Raw genomic sequence first — 18,517 nt, 5'->3', positions numbered from 1 at the left:
CTGGCTTCGTAAGATTTGGGAAATAATGGCTTTGGAATGGGCAACTTACGCCATGGACGATAAAGTGCAGAACTTTACTGCTGATTGGGGGGAAATAATGAATTTCCTTAAAGATGTCTTCAGGGTGACGTGGTGCCCACAACGCCTGAGACTACTAGACCTACAATGAACGTGGAGGGACTTCCCGGAAGAAAGGCGATCTAGGATTTGAACGCTCGTTACCTGGGAGCGGGGTGGAGGGGGCTTGGGGTGGGAGGGGAGGTTGGAGGGAATGTTTCCTTTTCTTTTGACATGTTGTAAAATAATAAAAAGTTTTCAAAAAATAGAAAAAATAACAGCCGTTCCACTTGCAAGCAGTGGCAGGAAATATAACCCTGCATAACCCATTGATATGTGGAAGGTAAGGTTATTTGAACAGTTACACCAACACTTACAACTGTAGCGTTAGGAGAGATTCAGTGCCGAGACAACTAGCACCACATTGAGCTCTCATGCCAGGGCCTGAGCCTTTACCACCGGGAACGAGCATAACAGTTCCTTGATGAATTCCTTGACCAATCAGTGCGACCACAAGGATGGTCATCCTGGGATCTGGTGTAGCGGGAGATAGCCAGCAGATTAACCTTGATGGAGGCATGGGCTAGCCTCGATTTGGCCAACGACAGCAAATATGGAAGCACCTGGGGGGACCTCGACCCTCAGTGGGTCGATCTTCATAGAAAGACACCAAATAGCAAATCTCTTCCACTTGAGTCTGTAGCATTTCAAAGTAGACAATGTTCTAGCCTTGGCGAGAACTTCCTCACAGTCTGCCGGGAGATCGTATCCACGGAATTCTAATGCTGAAGGAGCCAGGCCTTCAGGTTCAGAAACCCTGGATTGTGGTGAAGAATGGCGCCTCCTTACCTGGCGAGAAGATCCGTGACCACTGGCAGCTTGACTGGTGGTGCCGCTGACATGGTGAGAAGGTCCGGGTACCAGATCTGCCTCAGTGAGTAGATTGATGACTCGATGACTCGAAGCAACAACGGCAACGCAAACAGAAAGAGGCCTTCCGAAGGGAATGAGAATGTGTCCCCCATGCTCCCCTGCTGGGGAAACCTGCTGGCAAACCACCAGCACTTGGTGTTTGTCGCCATAACAAACAAGTCGATCTGGGGATTGCCCCATTTGCGGTACAGGTTCTCCACTAGGTCCTGCCGAAACTCCCTGCTCAGAGAGTCAGCGACCATGTTCTTGACTAATGCCAGATGAAACAGGATGAGGAACATCTGAGCGATGGCCCAATGCCATAAGTCCTGTGCTTCTTTGGAGAGCGCTGGGGACCTGTTGCCTCCCCCCCCCCTGCTTTCTGATGTAAAACATTGTGGTGGTATTGTCTGTGAAGACCCGTACCACCTTGCCATTGAGGGACGGCAGGAATGATTTGAGGGCCCAAAACAGTAGCTCTCGAACGTTGATCAGTAACATCTTTTCCTCCGGCAGCCACAGGCCTCTGGCGTGAAGACTTCGGGTGTGGGCTCCGCACACTTCCAGGGAAGCATTCGCTGTTACCGTCTCCTGATGTGGTGAGACCTGGAAATCTGCGCCTCCGGTCAGATGAGAGGGCACGCCCCACCACCATATCGCCCAACGTAACCCCTCGTCGAGAGCGATGTTGTCCTGAAGCTCCCAGACACCTGAATCGAACGGGCATTGATGAACTCCTACAGTGGCCGCATCCATAGCCTGCAGAGTCGGATCAGGTCAATGCATGATTACATCATGCCAAGCAGCGACTTGATGGCCCTCACTGTAGCGATCTTCAGAGCGAGCAGGCATTGCACCTTGCCCAGGATGGCCACCACACTATCCACAGACATTGACGCCAGGCATGACACCATGTTGAGCCCGAGCCCAGGAACAGTGCGTCCTGCGATGGGAGTCAAGCAGGACTTTGCCTAATTCACTGAGAACTCTTGATCCGTCAGTAGGCGGACGGTCCTCGCCGTGTGGTCGACAGCGATTCTCCTCGAGCTGGCCTGGAAGAGCCAGTCGTCCAAGTAAGGGTAGACATGAATCCCCTGCAGTCGCAGATGTGCCGGCGCCAGGCACTTGGTGAAGACTCTGGGGGCTGACTTCAGTCCAAAGGGAAGGGCCTTGACGGGTAATGCTTCCCCTGAACAAAAAAGCGCAGAAACTTGTGGTGTCCCTTGTGAATTGGATGTGGAAGTATGCATCCTCCAGGTCTAACAATGACAAAGTCTCCCTCTTCTAGCTGTCCAAGCACGTGAGGAAGAGTGACCATTAGGAACTTCTGGGTCTTTATGTATTTGTTTAGTCGTCGGAGGTCGAGAACGGGCCTCCAGCCATCAGTCTTTCTCCCGAGGTAGTACCTCAAGTACACTCCGGAGCCGCTTTGGAGCGAGCTCTACCGCCCCTTTCTTTAGCATGGCCCGAACCTGCAGCAGCAGCTGAGGGACGTGGTTTTCTTGACGGGCCACCAGTGGTATGTGGGGTCACTTCTGTTGAAACTCCAGGTTGTCCGTGCGTGAGAGCGTCCAACACCCAACCGTCAGTGGAGATGGTCTTCCACACGCTGACGAAGTTTGCCAGCCGACCTCCCACCGGGGTGCACATATGGGATACTAAGTAACCCCTCCAGCACTCTATTGTAAGATAGGGTGTGCTGGGTCTAGAATTTTAAAAGACTAGTAAAGTCAATTTCACATTACTTTCTCTGGGAAACAGTTTATCACAGAAAAGATATATTAACCTTGGGAAAGCATGAAAGGCTTCCCTGTGCCACTGCACTGAGGGTGCTGTGTGACACAAATGAAAAGAAGCCACCTATGAAGTTGTCTAAAACTCCATAACCAAAGAAAACACAAGAGTAAAACACATATCAAAATACATGAGAGAGTGGGAAAAAGGCTCACACTCTCGCCAGGTAAACAAAATCAAGTCCTCAAAATCCTGCAAAGTTGCTGGGGGTCTCTAAAGTGAAGGTAATTAGCACATTTTTGAGAATTCGCCCTAACAATGGTCACGACGGACGCCTCTCTGGAAGGTTGGGGAGCTCACACCGGAAGTCTTCACGCAAGAGGCCTGTGGCCTTTAGCACATTTTTGAGAATTCACCCTAACAGTCTTCTTCGCCATTTTCTGTTTGAGAGGTCTTTCTTGGGTTTTACTCTGCGTGACAGGCCAGGTGTGAGCCCTTTGTTCATTTTGCCTTTGGCAGGCTTCATTACTGAAACCCACCTCTGGCTCCAGTGTGTCTGGAAGGGAAGGAAGTGAGGGAGGTTACCGAAAGTCCCCTGCCTTTTGTCTTTAGGAATGCCTGAATGCACCCAGTACTGGGCTGGCTGTCCCTTCAGGACAGCCACCCTGTTGTCTGAGTGACAGCCTACTCTGTGCATGAAAGGGAGAAACCTGCTAAAAAGGCGAAGGTTTTGGGACTGAAGACCGACCACTGGAAAGAACAACCCCGATAAAGAAACTGAACGAAGCTTACTGCATCCTCCTGGACTTTTGAATTGCCCGGTGAAGCCCTGCTGCTGTGCTGAAACTCCCTTTTCTAATCAACAAGAGAAGCTCCAGAAGGGACGGCTTCTTCCCTTGGATTAGTGGGATCAACTAACCCCGAGACGAACTCCACTGGACCATCTTCTCCGACTAGCTGTACCTCTTTGCTGCTGCAGGAAACAAGTGCCAGGGGTCGAGAAATCCGTAGTCTAGTGCAACGTCGGTGATCCAGCCAGATGCTCCAGGAGTCTCCCCAGGACGATCCAGAAGCAGGACACCCAGAGCCCTAGTCCCCTCACCAGAGTGCAGGACTCAAGGAATGAAGGAAGCCCAACTGGTAGCCAAGATCTGCACTGGTGCGGTTTAAAGAGCGTTGAAACCGCAAAGTGCCGTTGATCTGAAAAGAGTCTGTAGCTGCCACCGACCTCTGAATTGCTGTCGCAGGAATCCTCCAAATATCCTCCCTCTTGTCCCCACGACTGAGGCCCAGGAACTCACGATTTGCATCACTGCAACGAGACAGAAGCCAGGTGGACCGCTCTTCTTCTAACCAAAGGTACTGTTCTGACTTGGGGTATTTACCTCAGTGTCTTTAGCTTTGCTCTTCTCAGTTGAGACTTGCAGTAGCTACTTTGCTACAGTTGACCTCAGCTCTACCCTTCACAAGTGTAACAGCTTGTGACCCTTTAGTGATTTCTCTTCAACAAACTAACTTTGTGCAAGAATTATCTAAGAAGTGTGTCGGCTCCATTGACTGTGCTCCAATTGTCCTGGCTCCCTGCAGACTTCTAGTCCACTTGAAATTGATATTTACTGTCGCTCAGAGGTGATAACTTGGTTTTAAACTATTATTGCTGGGAAAGGTTATCTAGACTTCATTGGAAGATTTAAGTGCTCACATGCCAAGCTCTGAGAACCTGTTTAACCCTTTTCCTTCCCTTAACCTTTCCAACCTCAGCATCTACAAAGTTTACTAGTGATATATAAATGCCATTACTGTCCTAGTTAGTGAAGTATGTAGGAAGTGTGTAAAAAGCATATCTAAATATTATCTACTAGCTTAGTGTTTATTCTGGGAAAGAATTTAAAAATATATCTGATTGTTACATACATAGCCCTTTTTAAAAAAAATGCCCATTTAATTATGTTACCTAAAACCTTGAGTGTAACTGTTATTGGTGGATTTCATTGCTACAGCTCACATGTACCCCTCTTAATATGAGCCTGGCTGCTCAGACACTACCAACTTGTGTAGAACATGCCTATACTAAAAGGTGGGTTACCTAATACCAAGAGGACAAGTTTTGTGTAGTCTCGCACAGTGTTACTACATCAATTCTTACCTAACACCTACTCATACAACTTAGGAAAATCTTTCAAACGTTGAGCCATCCCAGAATGTGCACACACTGCTGTGAGAATAGGTCTTCACCTGAAGGTCATTTTGTGGGTTCCAATCTGAGTCAAAGATTATGCAGGTGTCCGCAGCCGTCAGGTTTATACCCAAGCCACCAGCCCGGGTGCATAAGAGGAAAACAAAGCGATCTGAATCGGGTTTGCTGAAACGATCAATTGCTGCTTGCCGCAGGTTGCCACGAACACGCCCATCAATGCGTTCATACAGGTACCTATGTAGAGAGATCAAAGTTTGGTTACAGGACAAAGTCAGATCATCACAGTTTTAATCTGTGCAGAAACACTAAGCATTTGCAATCATTCCTCAATGGAGGCAGAATAAACAAACTTGCCCACATTACCAAAGGCAGTCAATGAAAAATGTGATTTATTCTGTCATTTCTAGCTCCAGCCACTAATACAAATTACCTTCCACAGAAGGAAAGCAGCTTTGAAACAATCTAAATCCATAGGTGTATTTGGTATGCGAAAAGGAGCTGTTCCGCTGGCATTAAGATAAAGGCATCAGCAGGTTTCACCTACAAAGTGCCGATGCACTTCTGAAGCACAAGTGAAGTTACGGACTTGCAATCCCATTTCATCATCAGTATATTGTCACAAAGACTTTGGGAAACAGAACCAGAGACAAGTGTGAATTTTAGAAATACAATCTTTGTTTTTCATAGTTTAAATGAGGTAGGGAACCTTGTTGTAGGACTCAGAATAAGAGAAATGTACAACACTACTATGGAGAGATTTTTCCAAGTTTTACGCCCACGGCCCATCACACACCTCAGATGAGCACTATTAAATTTCAGTCCCAAAATCAACAGTCTCTTCCAGGTCCTCTGCTTGTTAGGTGTGTTTTTCAGAACCTTTACTGGGATAGGATTCTGGGAATCCTGCCTTAGTGGACCAGACAGGTACAAATGCAGTATAAGAAGACTCACTTGGGGTGTGACAGAGCATTAAGGTTTAGACTGAGGCGGGAGGGGACTGGTATTTTGAATGCAACAGGCAAACAAGCCCCGACGTCTGGGCTTTTAGGTATGTCTTAGAAGGGATTCCCTCAAGCAGCACCAGGTTCATAAAGCGGCTGTTAGTAAAGATTTTTCTTTGAGCAACTTTGCCTCCATAGTTGTATGCACCCCCAAATGTTTTGCTTTTCAACCTGTCCTCACATTTTACAGGGAAGACAAGTCTTCATCTTTACTGCCATGGCCCTTTGCTAATTTTGTTATGGGGAAACTGATCAGTCCGTCAGACTATCAGTACAGGGAAAATATCTTTCCCTTGGTCGTCATACCTTTTAATAACATTTTAACCGTGCACACAGCATCTTACAGGTGAGATACTTTTGTATCACCTTCGTTTTTTACACTTGGGATTTTTGGTTACTTGAATATGTGTCTAATGACAGGCTGGTGGCAGCAATAATATTTTTACCATTTCTAGTGTGCACATTTAAGTTTACTCAGTCTGGCTACTAAATGTGGCTAGTTCCCTAAACTGGCATTGCTTGTTCTTTGGCCATATTGTTGTATGCCTTCTTCCAACCTTCTCAGGTCAGGCAATCCCACAAAAGGTCATGTACTTACCGGGAAAGCTGCTGTTTTCGCGGGCTATTGATGCTTTTTTGTGTGTTTGGTCAGCAAGAGGGTGGGGCTGTCTTGTCTTAATCCATATCTGTGGAGTCTGAAAGTCTAAGTGTGGGGCATGAGTGAAACCCACAGTGGTCCATGATTAACCCACTGCTGGCTGTTTGAATGGTGCAGATCCTTGCCATTGGCGAATTTGAACATGCTTCCTGGCAGAACTTTGGATAAGAAGAAGAATCATGCAACCATTTCTCAACTTCAGCATTGGAGCCAAGTATCCTGTGTAGAAGAGCATCTGGCTGAAGATCCGTAGATGACTCCCAAAGAGGCCTGGCATCCCTTCCTGAGTCTGGCCCGGTGAATCAATGCTGAACTACCGGATATGCAAGGCCTTGAGCGGTGCTTCAACCCTTGGATTGGTGGTGTCCACCAGTCTCAAAGTGTTCTGAAGGCTCAGGGTGGCTGGATCCCCGAAGTGTGCCTGGACCACCCGTTGGACTGACTAGCTAGAAACGTCGCCATTACACTTTTTTTCCCGACAGAACTTTGGTAGTTGCCAACTTGTGGTGTAAACTGCCTTCCATTTCAGCCTCCCAGCTTCAAGGGATCCAGCCCTGGAAGGTCATCTGAACTCCAAACGGAAGGACGCCTGCTACCTGAATGCAGTAGCGCTTATGAGAAATTCCTCTTTACTGCACCTTTCCTTCCATTTCTATGGACCGACAAACGTTTTGCTTTTATTTTTTACAGTGCAGAAGGCTTCACTGCACTGGCTTTTGTTCATCTGTTATGGGGAAACTGACATGTCCTTCAGGCTGTCAGTACAGGGAAACATCATTTCCCTTAGTCTTGTTACTTAGTTACTACTTTTAGTAACTGGTTATCACTTGTGGTAACTTTTTATAATTGTATAATGCATCTTACAATGCAGTACAATGGGTTAGACTTTTTGTTTTGTCCTAGACTAACGCAAAGGATTTTTGGTTACTCTGCATGTGCTAAAGGGAGAAGCTGATGGTAGTGACTTTTTACAATTTTTTGGTGCATTTTGTTTTAGCTTTACTGTGTTTACCACGTTTGGCTACTAACTGTGGCTAGTGGTCAAACAAGGCCTGCCACAACGTCTTTTGCTTGTCCTTTGGCAATCTCGTCTTTTATCCTTCTTCCTGGCCTGTGAGGCAAGGAAAACCCTTATATGGACTTCCAGTGCCTAGAAAAGCAGAGGCTTTTGGCAGGCTATTGGAGGGTTGTGTGTGTTCTGCCAGGAAGTGGGCTGGGACCGTCTGGTCCCAATCCACAAACTTGTGACAGTGTCTAAGTGATATACCTGAGTTCTGCCGCCAGTGGTTCAGCTTGGACTACTGTGTGCGTGCGTGTGTGTGTGTGTGTGTGTGTGTGTGTGGGGGCTAGTTTTGCTATTGGCTAGTGGGGGTTTCGGCTCTTACCTGGCTTTTAGGATAAGAAGAGGACCCCTGCACCCACACTGGAGAGATCCTGGGAGGAACTGAAGGTGCCAAGACTCCTTCCAGCTACAAGCCTTGCTAGGATACCATGGACCCGTTGGTAGAAGGCTAGGCAACCAACTTCTGCTGCTGGCCTGGTAGAGCCCTGTCCTGTGGAAGATCTCCAGCAATCCTGCTAAGGAGCTGCGACCCTTGGAGTGTAGGGAACATCCACTCAACGTCAGCATGGAGTCCTAAGAAGAAGAGTCGTAGGAAGTGCCATAGGACTGCCATGTGGTTGACCAGCTCTGAGTTTGGGCCACCGTGCTGTGGACGTCACCGTTCCGAGTTGAGGCCTGGAACTTGGGGGATCCTCAGCTTGTGCAACAAGACTTAGCTTTGCGAAATGTCATGATCCTAGCATCAAGGGGACCCTAGATATGAGGGAAGGTCTGACTGCGGCAAGTGAATCCGCTTGAGTCGCTATGCATCAGTGGCCGTCATCCGAAATTGCTTACCTGTGTCCATTCCTGTCCTGAGAGGTGCCCTGCATCGAGTTTTGCTGCATTCTTCAACTGAGTCCTTGCACCAGCATTAGATACCGACGTGAGAGCTGCTCGAACCTGCAACACCTGGGAACAAAGGATTGAGGCTGACGGTGGGAAAAGTGACCTTCGACCTTCTTCAATCAACCTGCCAATTCCTGTGAAGAATCTCAGTATGGAGGATGAGTTATAGTGATACTTACGTGCACCCCTAACTCCCCTTTAAAAGTTTGATAACTTTTATAAAACTAACACTGTGGCTTTGCCATTGCTTGTTGACACAAACACTCTGAAAGTTGGGAACATATTTGTTAGCTAGTTTAACTCGTCCCCTGACACGTGAAACTTTTCAATGGACCCCCAAAGAGCCGACCTTCACTTTTTCAAGCTTCACAAAAAACTGTACAGAACTTTGCTGAACCTTTGGGCACAAGGCCCCATACATCTTAGTACGATTGAATCTCTCTGGACTAGTAGTGATATGTATTTCGACCTACTGCAGTAATTGTACATATATGCATCTAGTTTTGTAGTATTGAGTGATCATATTACCAGTTAGTCATTTTTCGCTGTTATTTTGCCCATAAGTAAAGAAGTATTTTTATACCGGTTTGCCTAAGCGTGTTCCTTGACTGCTTCACTCTGAGTGCTCATTGTAGAGGCCTTACAAGCTCACCACCTCTTCAGACTTGTCTATACTACTCACCTTGCTACCTTGAGCTGGTTTGGTTACAGCTCCCAGTGTTGTCCCTTCAACAATATAGGTTGCCATTCTATACATCTGTCCACCAAGCCAGAGTATAGAAAATCATTCGATGGAACTTGCCTTTCTCAGTCTGGTGAAGTGCCCTGAAGAGGTCTGCATCAGTGCCTTCTGCATTTCTTCTCAGCAAAGGGTTGCACTCTGCTTCTGGTACAGACGGGCAGAATCCTTTCATCCGCCGTTCCTCGGCATCTGTAACTGGAACCAACAGCGGGAAAACCTACCCCCAGCAACTCCCATTCGACCCATCTAGTCACCTGGGAAAACCAGAGTCAGTGTGGTAAGAAATCGCAAGGCATTGGTCACCCCCAGTTCCCCTTAGAATAAACCTTAGAATATACTTGGTTTATTCCATTGCATCGCTTTTTGATCATTGCACCTAAAAGTCGCTGTATCTGAAAGATGAGAATATAATTTTACTTACCAGTAGTTTAGTTTATTCATTTGTATTGCGCACCAGACCCGAGGGTATGAGGGCGCAGGAGCAACAAGGTTATTCAAAGCTTGGTTACACGTTACAATGCATTACAATAATTACAATGGGACAATGGGACAATAGATGGTTGGAGCAGACACGATAGAGGCAAGAGTTTACAGATTTACAAATGTACACATTTACTTAGTTTATAGTGGTGAGGTGGGTTGGATGGTATTAGCGGCCATTGTATGTAGTTGCGTCTAAAGTGTGTGTGTAGGTTTGGGGTGTCCTTAGAGAGGGTGGTAGGGAGTTCCAATGTTGGGCTGCTTTCACCTGGAAGCTGTTGCCACCCATTTTGGTGCGTTTGAACCTGGGAATTGTGAGTAGATTAGCGTTGGAGGTTCTAGTAGGTCTATTGGAGATGTGTTCACTTATTCTATCGACTAAGTAGCGGGGGGGCAGCGTTGTTAAGGCATTTGTGTGTTAGTGAGGCTACTTTCAGTAGGATTTTATCTGTAGTGTTGAGCCAGTTATGGGCTCTCCTGATGTTAGAGATGTGTTCTCTCTTGGGGATGCTAAGCGCTGCTCTGAGAGCGTTGTTTTGTAGCATCTGTATTTTGTTAGTAACCTGTTTGCTAGCTCCTATGTAGAGGGCATTACAATAGTCCAGTTTTGATAATACAAGGGCTCTAGCTAACGTAATGCAGATCTGGGTGGATAAGAAGGGTTTGGCTGCTCTTATAAGCTTACATGTGTAGGCCGTGGAGGATGCCATAGAGCTAACCTGTTTATGGAAGGAGAGGGCGGAGTCGATGTATATTCCTAAGGTTTTCACTTCCTTGGCTACTTTGATCGGGATCCCGTCTATAATGAAGCTGGTGTAGTTGTGGTCCAATTTAGTTAGGTTTGCGGTGGAACCGAGTATGATCAGTTCAGTCTTGTCATCATTCAGGCATAGACCGAGTTCCCATCCATGCCTGGATGATGAGGTACACCTTGTTCACCAAGGCCAAATCATGGTTGTAATCTCCAGTTAACAGGATGAGGATCTGGGTATCGTCGACATAATTAGTGTAGGCGATACCCAGACCATCTAGATCATCAAACAGGGGCTTCGTGAACATGTTGTACAGTATAGGGGAGACGCATGAACCCTGTGGGACTCTGCATGTGATGGGAATGGGGTCTGAGGCAGCTGTGGTGGAGAAGACACATGGATCTGTTGCTGAGGAATGAATGACTCGATCCAGTCTATGGCTTCTTGGGAGAAGTAGGCAGCTGAATCCAGGTGATTGCATAAGATTTTGTGTTCAACTAGATCAAATACCACCGAGAGGTCAAGGAGAAGCAATAAAGCAGTTTTCCCTTTGTCTCTAAGAGTGTCAATTTGAGCCTTCAGGTCGATAAGGGCCGTTTCTGTCCCGTGTTGGGGTCTGAAGCCTGATTGCCGAATACTGAGGAGATGGTTTATTTCAAGGTGTTTTTGGATTTGTTGGTAGGCTGTCTTGTCTAATATCTTGAGCAGGAACGGGACGGTGGTAATAGGTCTGTAGTTGGTGGGAGTGAAGGGGTCAAGAGAGGGCTTTTTGAGTAGGGGGGAGGACCCAGGACTCTGAGGATGCTGGGGACGGTACCTGAGGTGAAGGAGGTGTTGAGTCTGGTGATGACTGGCGAGAGGTCTCTTGCCGCATCTTTAATAATTTGTGGGGGGCAAAGGTCGCCCTGACAGTTAGATGGTTTTAGGCTGAGAATTATTTTTTCCACTTCAAGAGTGGAGACTTTGGAGAAGTTGAAGCGAGTGGGGTTGGGAAGAGGGTGTTGGGGTGTGGGGCGGAGGGGCTTATTAGTAGGGTTGGTTGGTTTAGCTATGGAATCTTTCTTATTTTTAATTTTAGTTTGTAGGCATGTGACTTTATTGTTAAGGGCATTTTGGACACTGGTGCACCATTGTTTGTCCTTCACAGAAGTGTCTGGAGTTAGCACAGGTGTTTCCAGTTATTTAATGATTGTAAACAGCTCTTTGGTGCTGTAGTTGGATTGTGCAATTCTATGGTTGTAAGACTCTTGTTTGGCAGCTATGAATTCTTTTATGTAGTTGGATGTTATTTTATTGAGCAATATTTTGTTATGGTCTGTGGGAGATTGTCTCCAGGCTTGTTCCTTTTTGCGTTTTTCTAATCTAAGAGTTTTTAGGTGACTAGAGAACCAATGGTTGAGATGTTTTTTTCGGTTTACATTTTCTTAGTTTTAATGGTGCAATGGAGTCTAAGGCTGTGCTCATGATTTTGTTATAGCCTTCTACAAGGTCGTAGGGGTTGGAGGTAGCAGGGAGTTGGTTGAGTGTGGGGAGGATGAGATGGATCAGTTTTCCACTGTGATTTTTTTTGTTAACTTATCGTGGGGATGGCTGAGGCTAGCATATTGTTGATGATGGGGCTCGAGGCTTCAAGGGTAAAGGAGAGGAGATGGTGGTCGGACCATAGTTGAGGGGAGTTATCGGTGATGCAGGCCACGCAGTTGTAGTCTGCTACCCAGTCGAGGGTTCTCCCTTTATTATGGGTGGGGCCAGATACTTTTTGGGTAAAGCCTAATTCAGAGAGAGTATTGTAGGTTGAAGTCCCCTAGGAGGAGGCTCTGGGAGGTGTTTAGGTTATTGTTGATAATGGTGCTGAGATCTTCCTTGAAGGATCCTAAAGGTCTGGGAGGTCTGTAGAGTAAGTGAATGGATATCGTTTGGGAGTTAGTAGTAGGCAGCTTAGCTGTGAGTGATTTGCATGATGGGAGGTGGGTAGAGGAGTCAAGTCTAATGTTGAGATGTGTTTTGGCAATTACAGCCAGGCCACCGCCTCTAGATTTTGTTCTGTCCGCTCGAAGGATGATGTAGTTGTCGGGGATGGCTAGCGAGAGGGCTGGACCTGCGGCTGCGTGGAGCCAGGACTCGGTTATGGCAAAGAAATCTAGATCTTCTGCTATAAACAGGTCTGCTATATCTGCAGCATAGGCTATTATGGAGCGTGCATTAATGAGGGCGCCTTTTATTGGTGCAGTAGTAGTGTTACTGGGAGTGGGTATGGTGGCTGTGTTGTGCGTTTTGTGTTTGAACATAGTATTGGGTGGGCTGGACTTGGGTCTTTCCAGCGTAATGTTGGCGCAGGTGGGAATGGTAGTGGAACCGTAAGTCAGTTTGGACTGGATAGAGTCCCTGGCTCGAGGCTCGTACAGTTTAGGTAGTCTGGACCGGAGTCTGGTATTTCTTTCAGAGAAGCTGCATGGTAGGGAGAATTGGAGTAGCATGGTTGTGGCGTGGGGCTCTATGGGTGGAGTGGTGCCTATGGTGGCAAAGCTCAGGGTGGAACTAGGAGGGCATGTAGAATTAATAAGGTGGAGAATAGTTCTCAACAGTATTGAGTAGATGCCTGGTAGCAACATTTTGCACAATAAAAAGCTTAGATGCTATGTGTGTTAACACAGTGCCTAGATTCAAATGTCAAAGTAAGCGGACAATGCCTAGATTCAAATTTCAAAGTAAGCTGACATAATGCCTAGATTCAAATTAAGCTGACACAGTGCCTAGATTTGAATTTTAAAGTAAGCTGACAGTGCCTAGATTCAAATTTCAAAGTAAGCTGACAATGCCTAGATTCAAATTTCAAAGGAAGCTGACACAAGTTAGGTACCCTAGAATGGCAAGTTATGTAAGGTAGAGGCTGGCAGAAGACCGCAGCCGCATGTCGTGACCTGGGAGTCGTAACAATGGGTATGGTATAGGGCTGAAGCCCGTTGGCAGGAGTGGACTTATCAAGAGTGGTAGGTATGTGACAGTTCACAGTGGTGGTGCAGTTGGTGCGCGTTTAGTCTGTTAAGGGCAAAGACCGTTAGGTAGCAGTCAAATTACTCTACTGGCATTTCACAAGTATGCGTGTGCAGGAGAGGAATCTAATTGTTCCCGGGCATTTCTCAAATGTGTGCAGAGCAGATAGGTGCAATTTACAGCAGTGGGGACATATCTGAATTTGCACGTCACAGTAAAGGTTAAGAATGCATGTGCAGGCAGGTGGTACAATTTATACATTGAAGGTACATACAGATTTGAGAGCCCCACTAAGGTTAAAAATGCATGTGCAGGCAGGTGGTACGATTTCAGCATGGAAAGGTTTGCTTAAATTCAAAGGTCATCAAATAGGCAGGGTGCTGTGCGTGTAGTGACAGGAGAGTGACTAAGATAGCGTTATAGTTCGCCTGGGTTCAATTTCAGGTATATGTTATAGATCTGGATGTAAACAATGGTATTTTGCGGTTGCGGTAAGGCGAGAGACCGTAGCTACACAAGAAACTACCAGCAGCGCGTTAGTAGACATGGTGTCTAGATGGATAACAGTTCAGGTCGCCGTTAAGATAGGCGGGAGAGATAGAAAACAAAGCTGGCTAGGGGTACCTTGATGCGTGTGTCGGTGACTGGGAATATCCGGCCAGGGGGTCTGGCTAGCGGCATAGGACAGGTGAAAGTCCTTTGTATGTGGTCCTTGGTACAGTGGGCCGGCTCACGCCTTGCCGGCGTGTGATTGGATTAGAAATGGGGCCAGCAGCCAATCGGGTGGTGCTAGTCGCCAACACAGAAGTAGGGCTGCCAGGTCAGGCAAGAAGATATTTTTCAGCCATCTTAGATGGGCCAGGCCTCATGTACAACAAAAGGGAGCCTGGACTGTAAAGCTCGCAGGCAGCTGATACTGACTTTGCGCATCAACTGAGGTATTTTCGTTGCAGAATATCGTAGGCATTTGCAAATGCGGTGCGGTCCGCTTAGATGCAAATCATTAAATCCTCAGAGCCGGAGAGGATCACTAATAAAGCCTTGCAGGCTGACCTCGGAGCGTGGGACTGCTGTAAGGAAGTTGCCACTGCTCCTGCAGTAGGGAAGAGCTCCTGCTCCCCTGGGATTCGGCGGCGAACATCTGTTGAACATCTTATTGAACATTTCACCAACACAAGAACTCTTCCTACATCAGATCCTTTTCCTAAGAAGATGCTTTGTGACTTTTGGGCACAAGCCCTCACCCATCAAAAGGATTGGACTTAAGAAAGTTGGGGTACATTTCTTGTCACTGGTTAACATTCTACTTAATAACTGCTTACCTTTTGTGTTGAATAAGATTTTGAATGCATTCCTAAGAACCTAAAAGTGATTTTTATTTGTGTCTTAGAATTTTGACTTTTCACAAACAAGACATGCATTACTTACCGTAATAGCATTTCTGATGATTCTACCTGCTTAGATTCAAATGCTGTGCATACAGTCCGACATCTAGTGGTAACCGCAGAATATTGCATCATGTCTTTTCGCGGAACGAAAAACTGGACGTCGACATGGGCGTGCCTGTAACACCATCTCTAACGTGACGTGTAGTGTACCCAAAATCCCTCACGCATCAAGGTCCCTCCGATTGTATTTTTTCTGCTGTGAGAGCGCCTTATGACTATCGCGAGTACAGAAAGAGAAAAAAAAGTAGTAAGATGTCTATGTTCCTTCCATACGAGTGGGGAGGAAGAGTGGGTACATGTGAATCTAAGCAGATCCAAGCATCAGAAATGCTATTACGGTAAGTAATGCATGTCTTCTGATGCTTGTGAATTTGCTTAGAATCGCATGCTGTCAATAGACTAGCGAGCAGTACCCGAGTTGGTGGTGGGATGTGAGAAGGAACAGTAGTGAAAAAATGTCTTAGTGCTGCTTGTCCCACCAGAGAATCAGACTGGTATCCCGTCATTGCATCGACAACCAAAGCATCGACAGCCATACCATCTAAAAAAAAAGCATCTGATGCATTTTTTTTTAGATGGTAAAGGGTTTAGTTGAATAAAAATGGGTTTTAAAGGTTAGAAAAAGGGGACATGGGGGACCGCCCCATAAAAAAAAAAAATGAGAAAAATGCATTAGATGTTTTTTTTTTAATTATTTTTTTTAGATGGTATGGCATTAGATGCTTTGGCTGTCGATGGAATGACTAAACCATCAGACATAAGAGTGTGCGTCTAGGCAATAGTGTTTTGAAAAGGTTCCAGAACTCCAGGTTGCCGCTTTGCAAATGGACTTGAGGGACATTTGCAATGAATGCTACGGAAGCCCCAGTGCACTGAGAAGAGTGTGCCCTAGGCTTCAAGGGCAGATCTCTCTTGCCAAGAGTGTGAGAGTGTGATGCAATTGACAATCCACCTTGAGATGGATGATTTAGAGACAGGGCCCCCTCTCTACCAGCCGCCACTGAAACGAAAAACTGGTTCGTTTTCCTTAGTGGTTTAGTTATTTCCAGAAAGTACCGGACTGCCCTGCGCACATACAGTGTGAAAGCTTTCCACCACGTTAGTGGGGTTCTGGAAGAATGTACGTAGTTCTACAGATTGGTTCACATGGAACTTTGAAATGAATTTGGGTGCAAACCCTGAGTGAGCAGGACTACTTTCTCTCTGAATTGTGACAAAAGGGTCTAAAATTGAAAGGGCCTGTAGTTCAAAGACTCTCCTGACAGAAGTGACTGCCACTAAGAAGGCGTTTAAGTGAGTGCCTTGAGCATAGGTCAAAGGGAGACCCAATAAGTCTGGCTAATTACACATTTAGGTCCCATCCGGGAGCCGGGTTGAAATAGGGGGATTCATTCTTTTAACCCCTTCCATGAAAGCTTTAATTACTGGGATCTTCCACCACAACACCTTCTGCAGGGACGTGGTATAGGCTGAAAGTGCAGCTAAGTTGACCTTAAGGGAATTAAAAACTAGACTCGAGTCTAGAAGGTGAGTCAGGTATAGTGCAATATGAGTAGGCGAGTAGGCAATGGGATTGATGCACTTAGAATTGTACCAGATGACAAAGTGTTTCCATTTATTGGAGTAGCAATGTCTGGTGTTGGGTTTTCTTGCTTCTCGAAGTATATCCAGGAATCTCTGAGGAAGATGGAGATGCCCAACCTCTATGACCACAGGAGCAAGGCTGCTAATTTGAGATACTGTGGGCAATGAATGAAGAGTTTCCCACTTGCCATGAGATAGCATGTTGTATGGGCAAGGCAGTTTCATAATAGGCGAGAGAGACAACTCCATCAGATGGGAGAACCAGGGTTGGCGGGCCCACATCAGGGTCACCAATATCATGTTATGTTACTTTGCATTTATATAGCGCCTTATGTACCATTGGTATGGTCTGAAGGCGCTGGTAGGTTGAACTCCCTTGGGAACCGAAGTTCAAGTCAAGTGTGTGTGAACACCGGATATGTGTGCAGCTGGTGTGGCATTCGTGTAATAGCTGCTTCTTAGCGGTAGGTGTGGTGGTTGAGAGATCAAGAGTATGTGTTCGTTCTGGCATGATTTATCCAGACCGATTGTGGCTGGGTCAGGCCTGAGGAGAACGCCTGCCTGGGAGGTGGGGGGGAGGGGGGTGGCGCTACCAGCAGTGTTTATTTAGAGTGATGGGGAGTATGAGGCAGATGTCGGTATGAGAACAGCTATAGCGAATAGTGTCATAGTATCTCTGTGTTCTAGGTGAATGGTGGTGTAAAGAAGAGAGTAAGCGTGGTGATGTGATACGATGGGTTACATGCTCTTTCAAATGTTCCATGCACTCCAAACCATTCCATGTAAGTCGCGCAGCTCCACGCACTCCAATCCGCTCCATGTATTTCTAAGTTGTTTTATGCACTCCATCCACGTATTTCACCCGTACCTTTCACATATTACACCAGTTCCATCCACATACGTCATCCGTTCCATCCGCACTAGGCACTCATCTGCCCTGCACACACTTCCGCTCAAGGCACTCGTCCGCTTTATGCCCTCGCACACTTTATGCATTCACCCGCTCTACTCACTGCTCCGTTCTTGTGCACTCTTCCGCTCCGCACACTCGTCCGCTCCGCACACTCGTTCCTTCTATACACTCATCTGCTCAACGCATTCATCCACTCAGTGCACTCATCCGTTCCATGCGCTTCATCCATTCTAACGATTTCATCCGCTCCATTCACTTCGTTCCTTCAACATGCATTATCGATTCAGGCCATGTCACTTGTCATACGCACTGGATCCGTTCCGTGCTCTCCATCTGTTTCATGCACTACACCTGTCTCGTGTACTTGAATCGTCTATTCTGTACTTTACATTTATGCCATGCACTCATACAGTCGGTGTCATCTGTGTACTCATCAGTCTCTTGTATTCATCTTTCCATCCTCTTTTCTTTATTTTGCCCATTTTGTTCATTGCACTCATTACATCATTCCATTAATTTAAACCTCATTACTGTTTTTGTACGATTTATTCTTTTGATCTACTTCACAGCTTTGATCTACTTTACTCGTTCTATTCTGTTTTCCTTTAAGTTTACATTAGCGGTTATTAGTTGTTGATTTCTCGCATGGAACTTGATGTTGTATTGTTATTTGTCTTATTGTTATTCAACATCTAGTAGTTTGTTGGGTTGGTGTCATTGAGATGCTGTTATTCAGTTTGGGTTAGTTAGGGGAAGGGTTAGTTAGGTTGGTTTTAGGGGAAGAGCCAAGTTTTCAGTAGTTTGCGGAAAGACATTAGATCTTCAGTTAGGCGGATGTGGGGTGGGAGTGCGTTCCACAGCGTGGGGGGCAAGGCTGAGAACGATGATCCGCCTAACCTGACAGTTTGTTTTAGGTATGACTAGGAGGCCGGCTGAGCTTGATCTTTGAGTATGTGGAGGGTGATAGGGTTTTAGCTTGTCTTGAAGATATTGCTGTCCGGTTTTATGCAATGCTCGATGAGAAATGCATAAGGTTTTGAAAGTCACCCTTCGGGCCACTGGAAGCCAGTGCAGAGTTTTAAGGGCTGGGGAGA

At 46.4% G+C, this 18,517-nt stretch overlaps 1 protein-coding gene across 8 annotated transcripts in view; it reads right to left on the bottom strand.

Moving 5' to 3' along the window:
• CHD8 (chromodomain helicase DNA binding protein 8) overlaps nucleotides 1-18,517 on the bottom strand; it is a 1,687,145-nt gene that overhangs the window by 924,274 nt on the left and 744,354 nt on the right. For all 8 annotated transcript variants that reach the window (XM_069633907.1, XM_069633913.1, XM_069633911.1 and 5 more), the window contains exon 17: nucleotides 4,939-5,134. In XM_069633907.1, coding sequence (XP_069490008.1) covers nucleotides 4,939-5,134 — 196 coding nt within the window. The remainder of the gene's footprint in view (nucleotides 1-4,938; nucleotides 5,135-18,517) is intronic.

The sequence above is a fragment of the Ambystoma mexicanum genome, chromosome 13 (genome assembly GCF_040938575.1).
Source record: "Ambystoma mexicanum isolate Mex_15411 chromosome 13, UKY_AmexF1_1, whole genome shotgun sequence".
NCBI lineage: Eukaryota > Metazoa > Chordata > Amphibia > Caudata > Ambystomatidae > Ambystoma > Ambystoma mexicanum.
The sequence above is the reverse complement of the archived record's forward strand: the minus strand, read 5'-3'. Positions and strand labels throughout refer to the sequence as shown.